Source organism: Polypterus senegalus, unplaced genomic scaffold, assembly GCF_016835505.1.
Source record: "Polypterus senegalus isolate Bchr_013 unplaced genomic scaffold, ASM1683550v1 scaffold_5160, whole genome shotgun sequence".
Classification (NCBI taxonomy): Eukaryota; Metazoa; Chordata; class Cladistia; order Polypteriformes; family Polypteridae; genus Polypterus; species Polypterus senegalus.
The window spans coordinates 38,338-57,405 of record NW_024381681.1 but is presented as its reverse complement, the minus strand read 5'-3'; the positions used below and the strand labels follow the sequence as shown (position 1 = coordinate 57,405).

Genomic DNA, 19,068 nt, shown 5'->3' with positions numbered 1-19,068 from the left:
AGATGAAATGCAGCAAAATATGTTTATTATATTATACAGATAAAACTTTAAATTAATTTAAATAATCTATATTAATAAATAAACATGTGTGGACACAGTGTCACCGCGCTAGTGTTGAGCTGGCGCTCCATTCACGGATTATTCCTGCCTCACACTGTATTCTTGCTGGGCTGGTGCAACACTGGAAGGATAGATGGATAGAATAATTAAACACGTACTATGAAGATATTTCAATGTTCCTTAAAAGTTTTGAAGAATCGTCGTTGTAAGCTTACAGATGTCTTAAAGTCTATTACAGAGATGATTGTGTGGCAATTGGGTATTTTGGGAAAGAAAAGTAAGGACAGGAATTGGAGTTTAGTACGTTTGAAAGAGACAGTACTGCTACAATAAATTATTTCATCAAAGGTCGCACACAGCGCAGCAAGCATCTTGTGTGAGTCATGAACAATCACTGTGCCATCGTGTTCTCATGTTTAATAACATGCTTTCATTCCAATCATCATGAAAATGATATCAAGTATATATCTCAGTGTTTAAATTATTCAGAGAGCTGTAATATCATGAATGTAATGGATTCTGTTTCCTGTCGGAGGAAGAGAAAGCCCGTTTAAGAAGCACGTTGTGATTCACACACATAGAGCACATAGAAGATCAAATACAAAACAAAGCATTTAACGTGCTACTTTAGTTACGATGGGATTTGAGAAACTAGTAAATTAAACGATTTTAAAATAAAGTTTATGATGTTCTACTTTAATGACAAAATAAACTACGTGATTAAAGTGGAAATTTTGAGATTAAAGTTGACATTTCGTGCTTTTTTCCCACTGTGTGCCTATTTTTTTTCTCTGTACCCTAATAAGCTTTCATACGACACTCAGACATTGGGCTATGACTCGCCTTTTCACGGTGACTTTAATATCTGACGACTTCTTTTTTATTTCGGACACTGTGCGACTTTGTGAACTTGAGCTTGTTTCTCCGACACTATATGTCAGTCGATCAGCTTCCTTTTGTTCTTTATACCATTGTTTAAACCAACAAATAGTACATTTTTGTTTGCCTCCACTTGGCATTTGCTGAAATTCTTCTATTTCCCCCTGTGCTTTTGCCATTGCCTTTTCACAGAAGGCTGAACTTAAAGGCTATTTATATTGATTTGCATATTCAAAGAGGCATAATTCTGGGAGCAGTTTGGGGAGTGGCAGCAGGCGCGTGCATGTGCATTAATTTTCATTCCGCTAATTTATGTAGCGGAAGAACGTGGAAGTTAACATTTGCACAGATTTATGCATCTGGATTTTTTTGTGCGTAAGCACATTTACGCTTTTGTCTGTACGTCATGTTTTAGTGTGAATTTTATGCACGGCATTATACATGATGCTCATGAGCATCACCAGGCTTGACAGGACTGTCAGACTCCTTTGTGTGACTGGTTCTCTATTCTTTTCTTGATCTGCAGACAGGGTGGCTTCTCCCATGGCCTGGGGCATTTTAGGAAGGTCTGTCTTCATCCTTCCCTTTCTACAGCTCAATACTGGAACTCCATTGCAATAACTGAAGATTTAGTTGTCACTCAGTTAAGGGCTTCATTTTACTTCTCAGGAGACAAAACTTTTTTGTGGTCTCAGTCAGGTCAATTATGTCTCTCTTTTGGTTTCTGCGTTGTTATTCTGAAGAGCACATGGCGCCCGCCGTGGTCCAAACCACATGTGTATCCTGTGTGTGTTTATTTAGTTCATCACACTCTGATCTCACCTCATAGTGTAATTTATGTTCAGAAACACTCATCTCCTGACTCCCACATTCTCATCTTTTCCTTCTTTTTTCAGTTTTCTCCCCAGGAGTCTCAGGCTGGTCAGTGGTCTTCTGGTTATCATTGCTTCTATATGTGGCTGTGGCGGCTTTGCTGATATTTCAGTGGAGGAGAATGCGAGGTGCGTGCTGAACCTGCTGCCGACTGTCTTACTTTGGTAATGTAAAGGAGCCTCGGATCTGACATTTATTCTCATATATTTTCCTGTATTTCTTTATTCTAGGACTTAAAGCAAGATACGAATCCAAAGGTAAGTACACTGCAGTGCAATCCTTCACTTAGTCCAAAGTCTTGTTGTGAAGGTTAATATTGTGATTTTAATGTAGTGGCCTTTTCCAAGTATAGACCCTCAGACCAGTGAATGGTCACATGTTGTAGACTAAGATGATGTGTCCATTGATTTACCAAACTGGATTTGTCCATTACTGGGTGACATACTGACTTTCTAGGGGTAAGATATGGCTATTGTTTAATTGTTTAATTTAAATTATGAACTAATAAAAATGAAAAAATTGTAAATATCAGGAAATCTTCTTCTCTCTTCTGCCATTCCTCACATGATGGAGTGTGTCCTGCTTAAATCACACATGTCCATTAAATGTTCTTGAGGACTCTCAGCACATGAAGAATAACATCATGGGGACTTGAAAATATCAAATGGTGTGTTTATTGATTGAAAATATAATGCAATTAATGTTTAAAGAACGTGGAATGCCAGAAAAAAAACCTTTGAAATGAATTCCTGCATTCATGGAGATACAACATCAATAACATCATTCATTTTATTGCACTTCATTATATATGACAGCAGCTCAAAATGCTTCATAATAATAACAACGGCTATACAGAGTTACAAAAAAAAGTAAAAACTAAAGAGCATTTCCTTATAACAGCAGAGAATCAAAATATCCAACCTAATTGCAAAACCCTGGTCAGATGGCCAAAGAAAAGAGGACATGAGACACTCCTCACTTAAGGACCGTGTTCTGTCCCTATGACTAGGTTGTTAAGTGAATTGGCCGATAAGCGAGAAGCCTCCCCTTAATGATATTTCAAGCATATTGTACTGGTGGGCTTTTGTCAGCCATCTTTAAATATTATTTTTAGGTCACCTTTTTAGTATATTTATAAATGATTATACAGTAGTGTACTATATACTGTAATAAACAGAACAGAGGAAACCAGCTTCACTTTTGAGAACACACCGGCTTACCGCTTCACAGTGAACTTCTTTTGTACGTCTTCTAATCTTCTTCTTCTTCTCCTATTCCAAGTGCTGCTGCGCTTCCAACTCTATTAAATCTTCATTGGTTAGCTCTCCCTTGACATATTCCACTAATTCTTCAATATCTTTGTCTTCAACATCAAAATTAAGCAGGTTAGCAAATTTGACAATTTTTTTAATTATGCCTTTAACACATTTGTCTTTGTCAAACCCTTTGAAATTATTCACGAATGTTTTCAGCATTTTTTCATACGCCTTGCATTGACTTTTCTGTCACTTCCTCCCAAGCTGATTCAATGTTCTTTATGCAGTGTAAAATTAAATATGTTTTCTTGGAGATTGCAAACACTAGTGTAGTGAATACTGACTGACTGTGAGAATGAGACTGAGACTGAGAAGGGGTGATGTGAGATGAGGTGTTTGACCTGAGACACCCCACTGCTGCTTCCACAACCAAAGTTCTCGTACAGCGTACAGTGCTGACTAGTCGTAGAGTTGGTTGCAAGTCTGCACAGTCATTAAACAAGTAGGTCATTAGGTGAGGACTGTCTTTATAAAAATAAGAGCCGGTGAGTACAAAGTAGACAACAAACATCGAAAGGTTCAAGGCAGCTAATCTGGACACCATGGAGTCCATCCATGTGCCACCATTAACAGGACCTTCTTGTGTTGGCTCACTTCATCTTCCTAGCATTTGAGGGGGCTGCAGGTACGCATGCTTAGGCCAGGGGGGCAGCAGCGTATACTGCAGAGCCACCACTGAGTACTAGGAAAGAAAATTCACAAAAAAAGAACGTTGGAGAGACCCCAGAAAGAGACCTTCAGGGGTATTCAATGCTAATCCAGCCCTCACAGTTATTTGTACATCCATAGGCCTAAAAAGTGAACACAGCTAAGAGCACAACATGCAAGTACAGGACACCATCCGAACACCATAAACTGTACTAGTGAGTAATAATACAGTATGTGGCACAAGACATAAATATTTCACTTTTCCTCTGGTTATGAGTTTAGACAGTTGTGAAGTTTCAACTCACCCAGTTTCACTGCGGCCTCACGTCTCCTAACCAATGATGGCGTAGTAGTGTGGACCACAAATCTGACTCCATATTAATGATTTCAGTCTAAAAGGCTCATTTTACCTTTATGCTATAAATTAGTTGTATGTTACTGTAATATCTGAGTTAGCCTGACTTGCTCTCATTTGTAAATCTTTAGGTTACACACCTTTTGACCTGTAGGGGGAGCATCAGAGCTCTAAACTCCAGACAGATTCAGTTTAAAGTTTCATTTTAAAGAGAAACCTTTACAAAGGCTTTTTTAGTGTTTCGCAAAACAAAACAATTCCATTCTTTTTCTTTTCTCTTCACTTTCTCTTTTTATTTTCATCCTCCACTCCTCCCAAGTGTTCCTTAACACCCGACTCCAAGTCCCCAGTTTTAGGCAAAGCTGCTCCTTTTATGCAGGACCCTGGAGTACTTCTGATGCCAGGATGTTGCATGGAGGAAGCACTTCTGGGTGAGACAGAAACTCCATGAATTAGGGACAGCCAATCCCTGTGGCTCCCCCGTGGGCTCTCACTGAATCCAGCAGGGCTGTCCCATGGGACTACAGTTTCCAACATGCCCAGCAGGTGTGCACAATCGTACCCTGGCCCAGGAATGCTGCCATCTAGTGTGTCAGAGGAACATGCAATCTTGATATGTTGTTTCTCCCTGTACTTCCGTTACACTGGCCCCTCAGCTGTGTAAGGGTCTTTTGTCCATCTCTGATTGGACACCAGTGTACCCACTTTTATTTTTATGATGGCATCTCATGCAGAACTCCTGGCTGAGATAGGAAGTTCTGTGTTTCTATTTCAGACCACTCACTACCTTGCCCTCCCAGCCAGACAATGAACTAGGGACCACCTAGGTGTGGACCCCAGTCCATGCCTGCAATCCATCAAAACCCTTAGAAATATATAGAACTCTGGCTAATAGTCACTTGTATGTGTAACCACAGAGGTCACATGCTGTTTAACTTTTGTGTGCTTTATAATCAAACCTCAGAAGGTAAGAAGCTTTCTTAGATTATGTTACACAAATTAAAGGCCACATGCAGCCTCAGAGATTAAGCTCCATTACTTAGCATTTGTTTCGGAAGAAAACCTCAGAGGCCGGGCAGCTTAACTTAGCGTTTGTTACATTTAATTCACAACCTTAAAAATACTCGTCAGATATTCAGACTGCAAAACTCAGAGGCTGAGTTCCAGTGTGTGTCCACATTTAAAGGGTTCATATCAATACAACGTGAATTACGAAGATAGCAGACAATTAATCAATACAGTAATTAACAGTTTATTAATAGTAGACTCACAATTATACACAGTAACAGAAAAGACTGAAGTTATTAAAACAGTGAAGAAAGAAATACTAGAAATGTATGAGCATGCATTCCAGAATAAAGAATGACTTATCTTCCCCTCACACCTCTAAACTTATTTTTTATAAGTCTGGAGATTAAAGCTCAATGGACTGGGACAATACTATACGTGGCTCTAAAATGTTCAATGGAGTTCACACCAGCTCCATTTACTCCATAGAAATACAAATAGAGGAGAAGCAGGCCCACACTTTAAAGTTCTAAATCCCAGTTATTCCACTAAATAAGCATACCTGGGATCTGCTCCATTAATGTGCATTATCATAAAAAGATATTGCAGAGACATAAAAACAGAAACACATCCTTCTGAAAACACTAAAACACTGGCATTAATATAAGTCCGAACATGCCAATGAAGATATCACACTTGTCATAGAAATTCTTAAATTAGTTCCACTGATCTAAGAAGACATAAAATTGTGGATTGTTCATTTGGTGAAGTGGTGGAAGACCCTGAATCGCTGTATTTATGGTGAAAGGCCCATCTTTTCCTGAAGTAGAACAGTTCTCTCAAGAGAAAAGGAAGAGCAGGTTATTGTTGATACAAATGTCAAGCTCTCATTTCCTACAAATGAATACATACATTATTATTATTATTATTACATACATTTGATAATGCAGACTTGCACTGATACCCAGTAATATATCAACTCAGCCTTTATAAAATAAACCTAATTTCGGTTGGATGGAGCAGAGTGGAGCTCAAGAAGACACAGACATAAACCAGAGACTGTGAGTTTGACCAGAGGGGCTGTGATAGGACAGAAAGAAGCCCTCTGAGTGTCCAGTAGTTCAGACATAAGTTCTTACCAAGCAGAGAGCTATCTGGGTGACTGTGCTCTATGAATTTCTGCATGTTTCCTGACCCCTGAGGTCCACTGGTCCTCCATGGTGTGCAGTTTCAGGCCTACAGTCCTTTCTGCTGTCATCACGACACTCTGAAGTTTACATTTTGAATGCTTTGCCATACCAGACATGCTGCCATCAAGCCTTTCCAGAGGAAGACTGAGAAGAAGGTCAGAAGTCACTAACTGCATCCTAAACTGCTGCTACCATCAGCTGATGGACTTAAACAGCAAACGCCGCAGATCAGACAAAAACCTGGCAGCAGACACATGCCAGCAGAGTATAATGAACTAAATCAAATTAAATGAAGGTAGCGCAGCCCAAGGTGAAATCTCTCATGGTGCACACTGAGAAGATGTTCACTGGCTGAAAGCTCATATTGATTTGAAATATCAAAGGAATGAATGAACAAATTAAATTAAAGTGCATGGCCTAACACGTCAGACAGGGAGACATGTCAGGTTTTATTAAACGTGACAGTAGTAAGGCAGAGGACTCTCGATCAATAACCTTTGGACAGGACTACTTCTTAAAATTGGGCATTTGTCATGTTTTCTGTCCAATTCACTTTATTTTTTAAGTAGTGCTCACAAGTAAATGCAATTTTAATCTTTACAAGTTACTAATTACATATTTAGTACACATAAAAACACCAATTTGATAAAAGACGTAGTTAAGAAACAGTCTGAACCTGACTAACATAAATGGAAGAAATTCATGACGGTAACAAGAAAAAAAACATAATCAAAAAATGAGAGTCGGGGCAAAATTAATAAAGTGTAAAAGTTATAATGGATGGGCTGGCATTCCGGTGGACCTTAATCCAGCTGAGAAGCCGGTAGGAAAGGACAGCTTGCTTGGATGTGCATCTCTGCTGGGGTGACTCCTGTTTCCTTTCCCATATGGAGTGAAAACGTATTGAATGGACTGGGGGACATGACATATAAAGAGCTGCCAGTCCCCCAGTACAATAGGTGTCAGTGTTCACCTGGGCTGTCCCCAATTTGGACTACCACAGGGCTACATGGGACATGCAGTTCAAGATCACAGTTCTGTTGCGTACCTCTGTATCTGCTATGGAGCACTGCAATAAAAGGACTTTACTACTCTATGGAGCATCAACCTGGCCCAGGACTGCTTACCATGGTCCCATGGAGCTGGGAGTACTCCTGGGTCAAATATATCAGAAGCTACCTTATCCAACTCTAGAGGTCAGAGTTGAGTGGAAGTGGACAACACTTGCTGGAGGAGATAAGGAGGATTGAAGGGAGAGGGAAGGACAAAAGGTGAACAGTATTGTGATTATAAGAGCCTGTAAAAGGAGCCATATATAATAAAAGCACTTTGAATAGAACCCAGGACTGAGTAGGTGAGATTGTATATGAAGTTTGGGGTTTATGGTGCCCTCTATTGGCCACAATAGCATGACAAATGAACAACAGACAGATATGAAAGACAAGATTGCTAAAACATGAGGTACGGGCCTACTGTGTGAACAAACAACAAGAAGGCTTTGGGCTGGAGACTGTGGACAAGTCAGGAAATTAGAGTCAGCAGTGACCAAGGATAGAGACTGGCTACCTCAGCAGGGGACAATGGAGACAACAGCTTCTGGTCTGTGGCATTTAGGAGCCATGAAGATTAAACATGATTAAGGACAGGAAAAGACAATGTGTACTGAGGAGAATGAAAGAGATAAGAGCAGAGGTGGGGACTTGACTCCAGTGACCTGGACTCGAGTTGAATTAAGGCACACTCTTTATGACTTGTGATTGACTTGATCAAATTAAAAAGACTTTTGACTTGACTTGAACTTGAAGGTTAAAGACTTGAAACTTGAATTGACTTGCACAAGCATGACTTGTAAAAAATAAATAAAACGACAACTTTGCTCCCTTTATCTTCCTTATTTGTTCGTAACCATCCTGTGGGACACAACATTTTTAGAGCAATCAATATGTCGTCATGTTTCAAGTACTTGGAGTGGTGCGTTGGACATTAGGATTGGCTGATATACAGTACATAGTCTATGTGATAAACGTGAACATCAGCAACCTAACATGAAGCTAAGTATTTCAACGCAAACGCTGAATACAGAAAGAGGGGATACTCAATACTTTGTAGACTGAATACTATTAAATTACACCTCTTAAAAAGTCATGTTCAGTCACCTCTGTATCCACAGATTCAATCAGTCACTCCCCAGCACTTGTTGTCCAATCATCGTTCACCTTGCGTCTCATTCGTTCGCTGTTTGTGTTGTTTGTGTGGCTGGTTAATGTAATGTTCAATCACTGGGAAATCTGCTGCTAAATGTTTCCTATTAGGAAGCCTGGCTCTACTTCTCTTTATCTCTCCTGTCCTGGAAGCAGCAGCACTGGAGATGTAAAACGGTTGTTGACATGCCGTTGATTTTGGTGCTTTTTTGTATTCTTTTTAGGAGCTTTAAATTTTTCGTAATCTTTTTCTCCTTTACCCAGTTTTCTAAAAGTGTTTGTTGTAGATTTACATTTGTTTGTGCTTTTACCAGTAGCTGTCAAGTAATTACTTGATGTTTTAAGCAGCAGCACTACAGATGTAGAGGAAATGTGCAAACAACTTGGGACACTCTGCTGATTCTACTCTGTTTGCTTTTTAGCCTCTTGAGTCAAATTACAGTTTGAAAAGGCCAATAAAGTTAAAATTGGATTTGAACTGTGATCAGTGGTTAACTGTATCTGACCAGATGAGCCATAGCTACACAATGCAAAGCACACCATCTAGAATTTACACGGCCATGTAAAATGGCTAAACACACACTCTGGGATATGTTTATTATTTTGTTTTTTTAGATATATAACTTTTATTAATAAAAGTTCCCTGAAAAAGCTCTTTTCCCTTGATTTTGACTAACAGTAAAAACAGACCTTCTGATTTATGTGAAACGTAAGTGCATTTTCAGGTCACAATTTAATTTAAATATGTTTAACTTGTTATACCATTCTGCGGTGGGCTGGCACCCTGCCGGGGTTTGTTTCCTGCCTTGCCCTGTGTTGGCTGGGATTGGCTCCAGCAGACCCCCGTGACCCTGTAGTTAGGATATAGCAGGTTGGATAATGGATGGATGGATGTTATACCATTTCTATGAACTATGCTATATATCAGTTCTTGAAACTATTCAAAAAGTATTCAGAATAAGTTATACATTTGGAGTATTCAATCAGAATGCAAATCTAAATACATTAAGAACTGTATACTCAGTATATACATTTTCAGAATATTCTGCCTAACACTGATCTTTCCTAACACACTGCTTACTGCAACATTCTTTAAAATCATTTTGTTAAATGTGCTATTATTTCAACAAATTGTATTTTTATGAAAATGCATTTTAGTTCCACAAAGAACGAAGTGTTGCAGATTTGTACACATTTCAGCACAGACGCATTAAAACGTCAACGGGTTACAAGTTTAACTCTCTAATGAGCCAGTGCTACATTCTGTGTGACAGAATAATGGGAACATCAAGGGGTATTATAGTCATTAAAGTGTTAATATAGAGGTAGCGTTTACCCATGAAGTGTTGTGTGAAAAGTGTAAAAAGACTGCAGAAAGTCTTGAAGTAAATGTCTCAGGTAGTTTAAGGGATTGGCTGATGTAACAGACAGAAATCAGCAGACATCCTGTAAACAAGACTTGATGGTTGTCACATATATAGAAACTTCACAAGAGAAGGTTAAGGGCAGAAGTTAAGAAATGTTTGAGGAGAGCAGGAGTATAGTGACATGAGACTTTTATTATGGATATGTAAGCTGGTTATGCTCTCTGCTGAGAACATCTCATGTCTTGTAACCAGTCAGAGTAAACTAGAGGTGATGTCTATGAATTCATTCTGCTGTCCAAATTCAGTTATCTATAAGAATGGCCGTCTGCCTTTAGTCCTTGACCGTCTGCTGATAACCTCAGCCCAGGGCCCTGTCGCTGAGTCGATTGCTGTAACAGGAGACATGAAGAGAAATAAAGACTCAGTGAACAAGTTTCCTCCTGCCTGGTTACTGACTCAGAAAGGTTCTAATTGAGGATAAGATTTCTTTCTTTAATAATATGTACAATTTGTTTCTTCCAGACTAGGATTTTGTTCACTTGGATGTGCACTGCAGGCCTTAAGACTCACCATTAGTTAAATATGACATGTTCTTCCACAGCACCATCATGCTTTTTTTATGGGCACTGCTATTTGGAGACCTTTCTCTGTACAGTTTATTGAAATCACATAACATTCCATACAAATAAATGCAGTTTTACAAAAATAAGATCAAAAACAAATCAACCACCACCCCTGGGAAAGAGACCTAAGCCAGCAGAGTGAAACTTAAAGCTAGTAAAAATAAGTAAATAGATTAATTAATAAGTGAGTAAATATAAATGGAGAAGATAAAAAAAGGAAAAATTTGGAGAGAATCTGCTTCCTCAGTGCTTTAAAAGCTTATTCTAAAATGTTATTGATCTGATCCTGCCAGGTTTTGAAAATGTTCTGTACAGATCCTCTAAGTCAGAATTAGATTTTTTCCAATTTCAAATATTATATAACATCAATTACCCACTGACTTAAAATAGGAGAGTTAGGATTCTTCCAGTTTAGCAGCAGAAGTCTGCGTGCCAATAGTGTAGTGAAGGCAATCACAGTTTGTTTGTCCTTCTCCATTTTAAGCCCCTCTGTAAGCCCACCAAACACAGCTGTTAATGGGTTAGGAGGGATTGTGACACCAAGGCTGTCTGAAAGGCACTTAAAGATTTTGGTCCAAAATGATGTTAATTTGGTGCAGACCCAAAACATGTGACCCAGTGAGGCTGGAACTTGATTGCAGTGTTCGCAGGTTGGCTCTTGCCTTGGAAACGTTTTGGACAATTTTGAATGAGGCAGATGTGCTAGATATATAATTTTGAGTTGAATAATTGTATGCTTTGCACATATGGAGCTCGTGTGAATTCTCTGCATTGCTACCTTCCACTCCTTTTCTGATATGTTGAGTGAGAGATCTTTTTTCCACTATCCTCTTGGATCTTTGAACGGGAGGGACTGTAAAATAGTTCTATATATTATGGAAATGCTGTCTAAGTCCTCAAGACTGATCAATATTTTTTCCGGTATAGAGGTTGGTGGGAGGTGAGGAAAACTGGGCAGGTTCTGTTTAGCAAAGTTTCTAATGTGAATGTAGTGGAACAGTTGAATTTGAAGAGTAATTGTTCATTAGATACAAATACATTATCTATGTACAAGTCTGTAAGTATTTTAATCCTGGACATATTCCAGATATTAAATAGTGTATAGATTTGAGAGGGTGGAATATGGTAGTTGTCATGCAGAGGTGCCACAGATAAAAGCTTCTCTGTCTTAAAGTGCTTCCTGCATTGCTTCCATATTCTGAGAGAATGAAGAGCACAGAACAGGGAATATGAAGATGTACTTTATTTCAATTTCAGACTAGGCTTGCATATATTCATATGTGTCAATGTCCAGAGGCCTCATGTATAATGATGAGTGTAGAATACACACTGTGGGAGATGGACCAGACACAGACAGATAGACATGTTGAAATCACCCACAACACGTTTATTTACACTATATAATATTTACTAAAGTGCACGCACAACCCCCAAACTCCCAAACTCCACAAAGTCCAGGCCTCACAATGCCTCTCTCTTCTCGTCTCTTCAGGCCGCCTCCACTCCTTTCATCCAAGACTTCATCCTTCTTCCACCTGACTCCAGCCATCGAATGGAGGGAGGCAGCCCCTTTTATACACACCCGGCCATACTCCAGGTGCCTCCCGATTAGCTTCTGCCAGCACTCCCCAGTGTGGTGGAAGTACCAGCTGCGCACCTGGAAGCACTCTGGGTGTCCCTGGTTTTCTTCCCCCCAGCATTTCCGGTTGTAGTGGAAGTGCTGAGGGCCAGGGCCCCTCAGGCATTTTGGTGCCCCCTGGCGGTGACCACATGCCCCTATAGGGTTGAGCTTCCAAGCTCAGCTCCCATGGTCCCCAAAGCAACCAGGGCAGTCGCCCCCATGTGGTCTGGAGGAGGCGTAAGCCCTCCTCTGGTCCTTCTTGGCGTCCCGGCTGGGTACCACCCCCAGCCACACACCACAACACTAAAACATGGCATACAGACAAAAGTGGAAATATGCGTACACAAAAAAAATCCAGATGGATAAAATTGTGTGTATGTCAAGTTCCATATATTTCCCCTTTAAAAATCTCAATGAACATGAAAATTAACCCATGTGAATGCGACTAAATCCACACTCTTAGTCCTCCCAAAACTTTGCACATTTTAATATGCAAATCAATATAAATATCAACTTCTGTTCGGTGTTTTGTTAGAAGACAATGGGAAAAGCACTTGACAAAAAGAAGAATTTCAGTGAATGTGAAGTGAAGGCAAGGAAAAATGTACTATTTTTTGCCTTAAGCAGTGATATCAACCAACAAAAGGAAATATGGACTAATACAGTGTGGTGGAAGTTCAAGTTCAGGAAATCACACAGTGCCCAAATCGAAAAAGAAGTGGTCAGATATCAAAGTTGACATGAAATGTGAGTCGCAGCCCGCCGTCTGTTTATTTTGTTTCAGACAATATTACAAAAGTTGACCCCTATGCCGAGAACACAACTCCAAGTGGTGATGGTAATGCTGTGCCAAGCATATCTTCAGATGCTGCCTGCTCACATACTTCTGCCTCAAAAATCGATGGGTGGCCGTCTGTTTGTGTGCTGACTGACGCTATTCTGGAGTCACAAAATGCAATAGCGAATGCTGTAAAAGTTGTAGCCAATGAGCTAAGGAATATTAGGGCTGTACTATGTGATATTGACCACAATTTATATGAATTAGTTAAAAAAATAAATGCTAACCCAGCCACAGGGAATGCACAAACCAGTGTGTTTCTTTGTGTCGGTCCCAAGCCCAGATAGATGGGGAGGGTTATGTCAGGATGGGCATCCAGTGTAAAATTTTGCCAAATCAATATTTGGACAACAATACAAATTTCCATACCCGATCGGTCAAGCCCCGGGTTAATAACGACCGCCAACAGGGTGCTGGCAGAAATTGGGCAACTGTTGGCCGAAGAAGAAGAAGGGGGAGACATGTCCGGAGGCAGGAGGAGAGGAGGAAAGTAAAGAGAGTGGAACTGAGGATAGGAACTTTGAATGTTGGCAGTTAGCAGATATGATGGAGAGAAGGAACGTTGATATATTTTGTGTGGAAGAGACTAAATGGAAGGGGGGTAAGGCCAGGTGGATTAGAGGTGGGTTCAAATTGTTCTATCATGGGGTGGATGAGAGGAGAAATGGGGTAGGAGTTATTCTGAAGGAACAGCACGTCAAGAGTGTTTTGGAGGTGAAAAGAGTGTCAGGCGGAGTAATGATTATGAAGCTGGAAATTGGAGGTGTGATGATGAATGTTGTTAGTGCATATGCCCCACAAGTTGGGTGTGCAATGGAAGAGAAAGAAGATTTTTGGAGTGAGTTGGATGAAGTGATGAACAGTGTACCCAAGGGACAGAAAGTGGTAAATGGAGCAGATTTCAGTGGGCATGTTGGTGAAGGGAACAGAGGAGAGGAGGTGATGGGTAGGTATGGTGTCAAGGAGAGGAATGAAGAAGGTCAGAGGATAGTGGATTTTGCCAAAAGGATGGACATGGCTGTGGTGAATACATATTTTAAGAAGAGGGAGGAACATAGGGTTATGTACAAGAGTGGAGGAAGATGCACACAGGTAGATTACATCCTATGCAGAAGAGTCAATCTGAAGGAGATTGAAGACTGCAAAGTGGTGGCAGGGGAAAGTGTAGTTAAGCAGCATAGGATGGTGGTCTGTAGGATGACGTTGGAGATCAAGAAGAGGAAGAGAGTGAGGGCAGAGCCAAGGATCAAATGGTGGAAGTTGAAAAAGGAAGACTGCAAGGTTGAGTTTAGGGAGGAGGTGAGACAGGCACTGGGTGGCAGTGAAGAGTCACCAGACAGCTGGGAAACTACAGCAGATGTAGTAAGGGTGACAGCAAGAAGGGTGCTTGGCGTGACATCTGGAAGAGGAAGGAGGAAAAGGAAACCTGGTGGTGGAATGAGGAAATACAGGAGAGTATACAGAGGAAGAGGATGGCAAAGAAGAAGTGGGATAGTCAGAGAGATGCAGAAAGTAGACAAGAGTACAAGGAGATAAGGCGCAAAGGTGAAGAGAGAGGTGGCAAGGCTAAAGAAAAGGGTATGATGAGTTGTATGAGAGGTTGGACACTAAGGAGGGAGAAAAGGACCAGTGGCTAGACAGAGGGACCACGCTGGGAAAGATGTGCAGCAGGTTAGGGTGATAAAGGATAAAGATGGAAACGTACTCACAAGTGAGGAGAGTGTGTTGAGCAGATGGAAAGAGTACTTTGAGAGGCTGATGAATGAAGAGAATGAGAGAGAGAAGAGGTTGGATGATGTGGAGATAGTGAATCAGGAAGTGCAAGGATTAGCAAGGAGGAAGTAAGGACAGCTATGAAGAGGATGAAAATGGAAAGGCGTTGGTCTAGATGACATTCCTATGGAAGCATGGAGGTGTTTAGGAGAGATGGCAGTGGAGTTTTTAACCATTGTTGTTTAATGGAATCTTGGAAAGTGAGAGGATGAGAGAAGAGTGGAGAAGAAGTGTACTGGTGCTGATATTTAAGAATAAGGGGGATGTGCAGAACTGCAGTAACTACAGGGGGATAAAATTGATGAGCCACAGCATGAAGTTATGGGAAAGAGTAGTGGAAGCTCGGTTAAGAAGTGAGGTGATGATTGGTGAGCAGCAGTATGGTTTCATGCCAAGAAGAGCACCACAGATGCATGTTTGCTCTGAGGATGTTGATGGAGAAGTTTAGATAAGGCCAGAAGGAGTTGCATTGTGTCTTTGTGGACCTGGAGAAAGCATATGACAGGGTGCCTCGAGAGGAGCTGTGGTATTGTATGAGGAAGTCAGGAGTGGCAGAGAAGTATGTAAGAGTTGTACAGGATATGCACGAGAGAAGTGTGACAGTGGTGAGGTCTGCAGGAGTGACGGATGCATTCAATGTGGAGGTGGGATTACACCAGGGATCGGCTCTGAGCCCTTTCTTATTGCAATGGTGATGGACAGGTTGACAGACAAGATTAGACAGGAGTCCCTGGACTATGATGTTTGCTGATGACATTGTGATCTGTAGCGATAGTAGGGAGCAGGTTGAGGAGACCCTGGAGAGGTGGAGATATGCTCTAGAGAGAGAGGAATGAAGGTCAGTAGGAACAAGACAGAATACATGTGTGTAAATGAGAGGGAGGTCAGTGGAATGGTGAGGATGCAGGGAGTAGAGCTGGCGAAGGTGGATGAGTTTAAATACTTGGGATCAACAGTACAGAGTAATGGGGATTGTGGAAGAGTGAAAAGAAGAGAGTGCAGGCATGGTGGAGTGGGTGGAGAAGAGTGTCAGGAGTGATTTGTGACAGATGGGTATCAGCAAGAGTGAAAGGGAAGGTCTACAGGACGGTAGTGAGACCAGCTATGTTATATGGGTTGGAGACAGTGGCACTGACCAGAAAGCAGGAGACAGAGCTGGAGGTGGCAGAGTTAAAGATGCTAAGATTTGCACTGGGTGTGACGAGGATGGATAGGATTAGAAATGAGTACATTAGAGGGTCAGCTCAAGTTGGACGGTTGAGAGACAATGTCAGAGAGGCAAGATTGCGTTGGTTTGGACATGTGCAGAGGAGAAATGCTGGGTATATTGGTAGAAGGATGTTAAGAATAGAGGTGCCAAGGAAGAGGAAAAGAGGAAGACCTAAGCGAAAGTTTATGGTTGTTGTGAGAGAGGACATCCAGGTGATGGGTGTAACAGAACAAGATGCAGAGGACAGAAAGATATGGAAGAAGATGATCTGCTGTTGCAACCCCTAACGGGAGTAGCCAAAAGAAGAAGAAATTAAAAATAAATCCTGCATCTGATGACCTGTTTTTACATTCAGCTAATTATAATCAAACGAAGTTGTAGCACTGTCTGATTTGGTTGATCATTTGGTGGGTCAGGGTCAGAGTCATCATTGCGCATTTCTTCAGGTACGGGCAAGTCACCATTGTGTGCCACGTTAAACAGCATGCTACATGCTTACACAATGCAACACACTATCTGTGGACTATAGAGCTGCACATTAATAGAGTGGAAATGTTTTCTATTTACATAAGCAAATTCATTCTCTGAAGGCACTTTTATTGTGGCACATCAGATCAATCCTCTGCTCTTAATACTAGAATTCCTGAAGCTTATGAAAAAACTCGTAATCCCAGGCCGCCTTAAATTCTTTCACACCTCTCCATCAACGTCTTTTTTGTTGTAAATGTGTCGATAAGCACAAGTAGCCTGCTATCCCATTTCCCTCACCCTCCGCTGCAGCTCAAGTCCAACACAAAGTTCTCCCAGCTTAAGTGTGTTTATCTGCATGTGCTTGGAGTTGTGTAGAGTAAATAATATATCGTTATTTGGAATACATACATTTCATGTTTGTTCTGTGTCTACAACGATCTGTGTAAGTGTAGGATGACAGGAAATGTGAGGCAAGAAATGTTGAACACATAACTAAAACAGAAACTTTTTTCCATGTTATACTAATAATGACGTGAAGTGTGTAATGTGTGAAGATTTTAGTCCAAATATCAAATAAATATGTGCACTTCAGGGATTCTAGTGTTAACATGGCTCTTTGGAGTGACTTGTTATCTTTAAAAGGACTGCTTGCTTTTTGCTGCACTAGTTGGAAAAAAAGCACCCACGATTGTGCAGAGTTACTGTTTTTCATAGGCTCTCCTGCTATATATGACATAATGCCAGCTCATTCTCTTGGTGATTCATCCTTGGCTGATGTAACTTGTCCAGAGCCGTTGCAATAGCAAAGTGTGCGCAGCTGACAGCTCCAATTACGTTTGGAAAACCAGACCTTGCTGCGAATTGCAATTTTATGTTTGCCAGTTCAACCACAGCGTAAGGAAATCTTGTATATGTGGATGACAAGCGGATAATACCATCTTATACAGCTGGCATGGCGTGACTCAGCAATGTTTGTGAAATATCCATTTCATCAGTAAGTTTGCATTGAAAATCTCCTGTGACTAAACACCCGAGGGTGGACAGAACTTGCAAAGGAGCAGGTAGAGCACAATTCTACAAATTCCACCTTCTCTGATATATGCACACTCTTCTAATTCTTCCATTTGCGATGTCTTCTAACTCCGCTAAAGCAGCTATTGTAGTTGAAATAGTCTGGCCATTCCATGCACTATTATATTGCTACAGTTTGATTGCAATCAAGTGAATTAAATTTGTAAATGATATGCAATTAAATTCAGTGTATTTAATAAAGCTGTCATCATGGATTCAAATATGAAAAAGAAAGGTAAACGACACAGAAACAGTAGCACTGCTTTGATACTGGGTGCCGCCAGTTTGCAAAACCAAGCAGAAACGTGCGTATGAAAGGTGTGGGGCTATAATGAAAATGTGCGTGGCTTTACATCAAGTTTATAAGAGAGTGTAGAAATGGGGGTACACAACATTTTTTATAGCTTGTATATTTGCTGTTGAGTAATGGCATTGAAATTTAGGTAGAGCCATGCACCTTCTGCTTTAGGTTATTATAGAGTCACCTTTTGGATGCATGGATGTTTCGAATTCCAAATAAATGAAGTTATAATTGAGTCTAATTTCATAAAAAATGATTTGTTAATGTATATGGTGTGAAAGATGTCCCTGACACAGACAGACACTGAGACAGCCAGATGTCCAAACCACAGACATTTAATTCCTCAACACAATACCACAGTGCACAATTAGCCACAATGCTCTCAGTCCTTTCGTTTCTTCTGCATCCTCTACTCCACTCCTTGAAAGCTCTGCCCTCTTCCAGCCCACTCCAGCTCCTCAAATGGAGTGAGGCGGCCCCTTTAATGGCACACCCGGATGTGCTCCAGGTGCTCCTTGATGATCATCCAGCAGCACTTCCTGGTGTGGCGGAAGTGCTGCCCTGGCACCCGGAAGCACTCCAGGTGTATCTGGTTCCTGTTCCGGGAGCACTTCCTGTTGTGGCAGAAGTGCTACAGTCCATGGCTCGGGAACGATCCAGGCAGCCTGATGGAATCCAGGGGGGCTGCCCTCTTACATCCAGGGGAATATATTGCCCCATTCCTGGTCCTTCCTGGTGGGGCAAGGTCCCCAGTCGTCTGGCACACCGCCTCTCCCCCAGCCGAAGCATGTAGGGCAAAGTGGCCCGTCCTGCGAGGTCTGTCTTCCGACAGGATGGAGCACCGGCATATCTCCAGTCACGGTTCCGCCCTGAAAAATAAGATATATAGAAGGGTGGGGAGATGCTACCATGACACCTCTCCCAGACACCATACGGACAACATCTCCACCCGTGACCTTGGTTTCCGCAAGTAAAGCACCAGTGCTTCCCTCCATGTCCCCGTACCCTCCAGACATGGAAACAGGCCAGGTAAGTCTGCTCCACCTTGTCTCTAGCCATTTTCAGGGCTTCTCTTTGCACCCGCGAAGAAAGTCTCTTTAATGCAGGTGGACACATTGGCTCACACTGTACTTTGTCAGGAGACCTGTTCTGTTTCCGTCACCTCCTTTTATTCTGGGGTGCATCCACAGCCTAGATCCCCTTGTGGGAACAAGAGGGACCCTGTGCTGTTTGCACCCCTCTCGACCTACAAGAGACTGTTTT

At 41.4% G+C, this 19,068-nt stretch overlaps 1 protein-coding gene across 1 annotated transcript in view; it reads left to right on the top strand.

The window, feature by feature from the left end:
* LOC120520794 (butyrophilin subfamily 2 member A2-like) overlaps positions 1-19,068 on the top strand; it is a 95,177-nt gene that overhangs the window by 60,067 nt on the left and 16,042 nt on the right. Inside the window, exons 5-6 of the mRNA XM_039742877.1 lie at positions 1,836-1,940; positions 2,043-2,069. Coding sequence (XP_039598811.1) covers positions 1,836-1,940; positions 2,043-2,069 — 132 coding nt within the window. The remainder of the gene's footprint in view (positions 1-1,835; positions 1,941-2,042; positions 2,070-19,068) is intronic.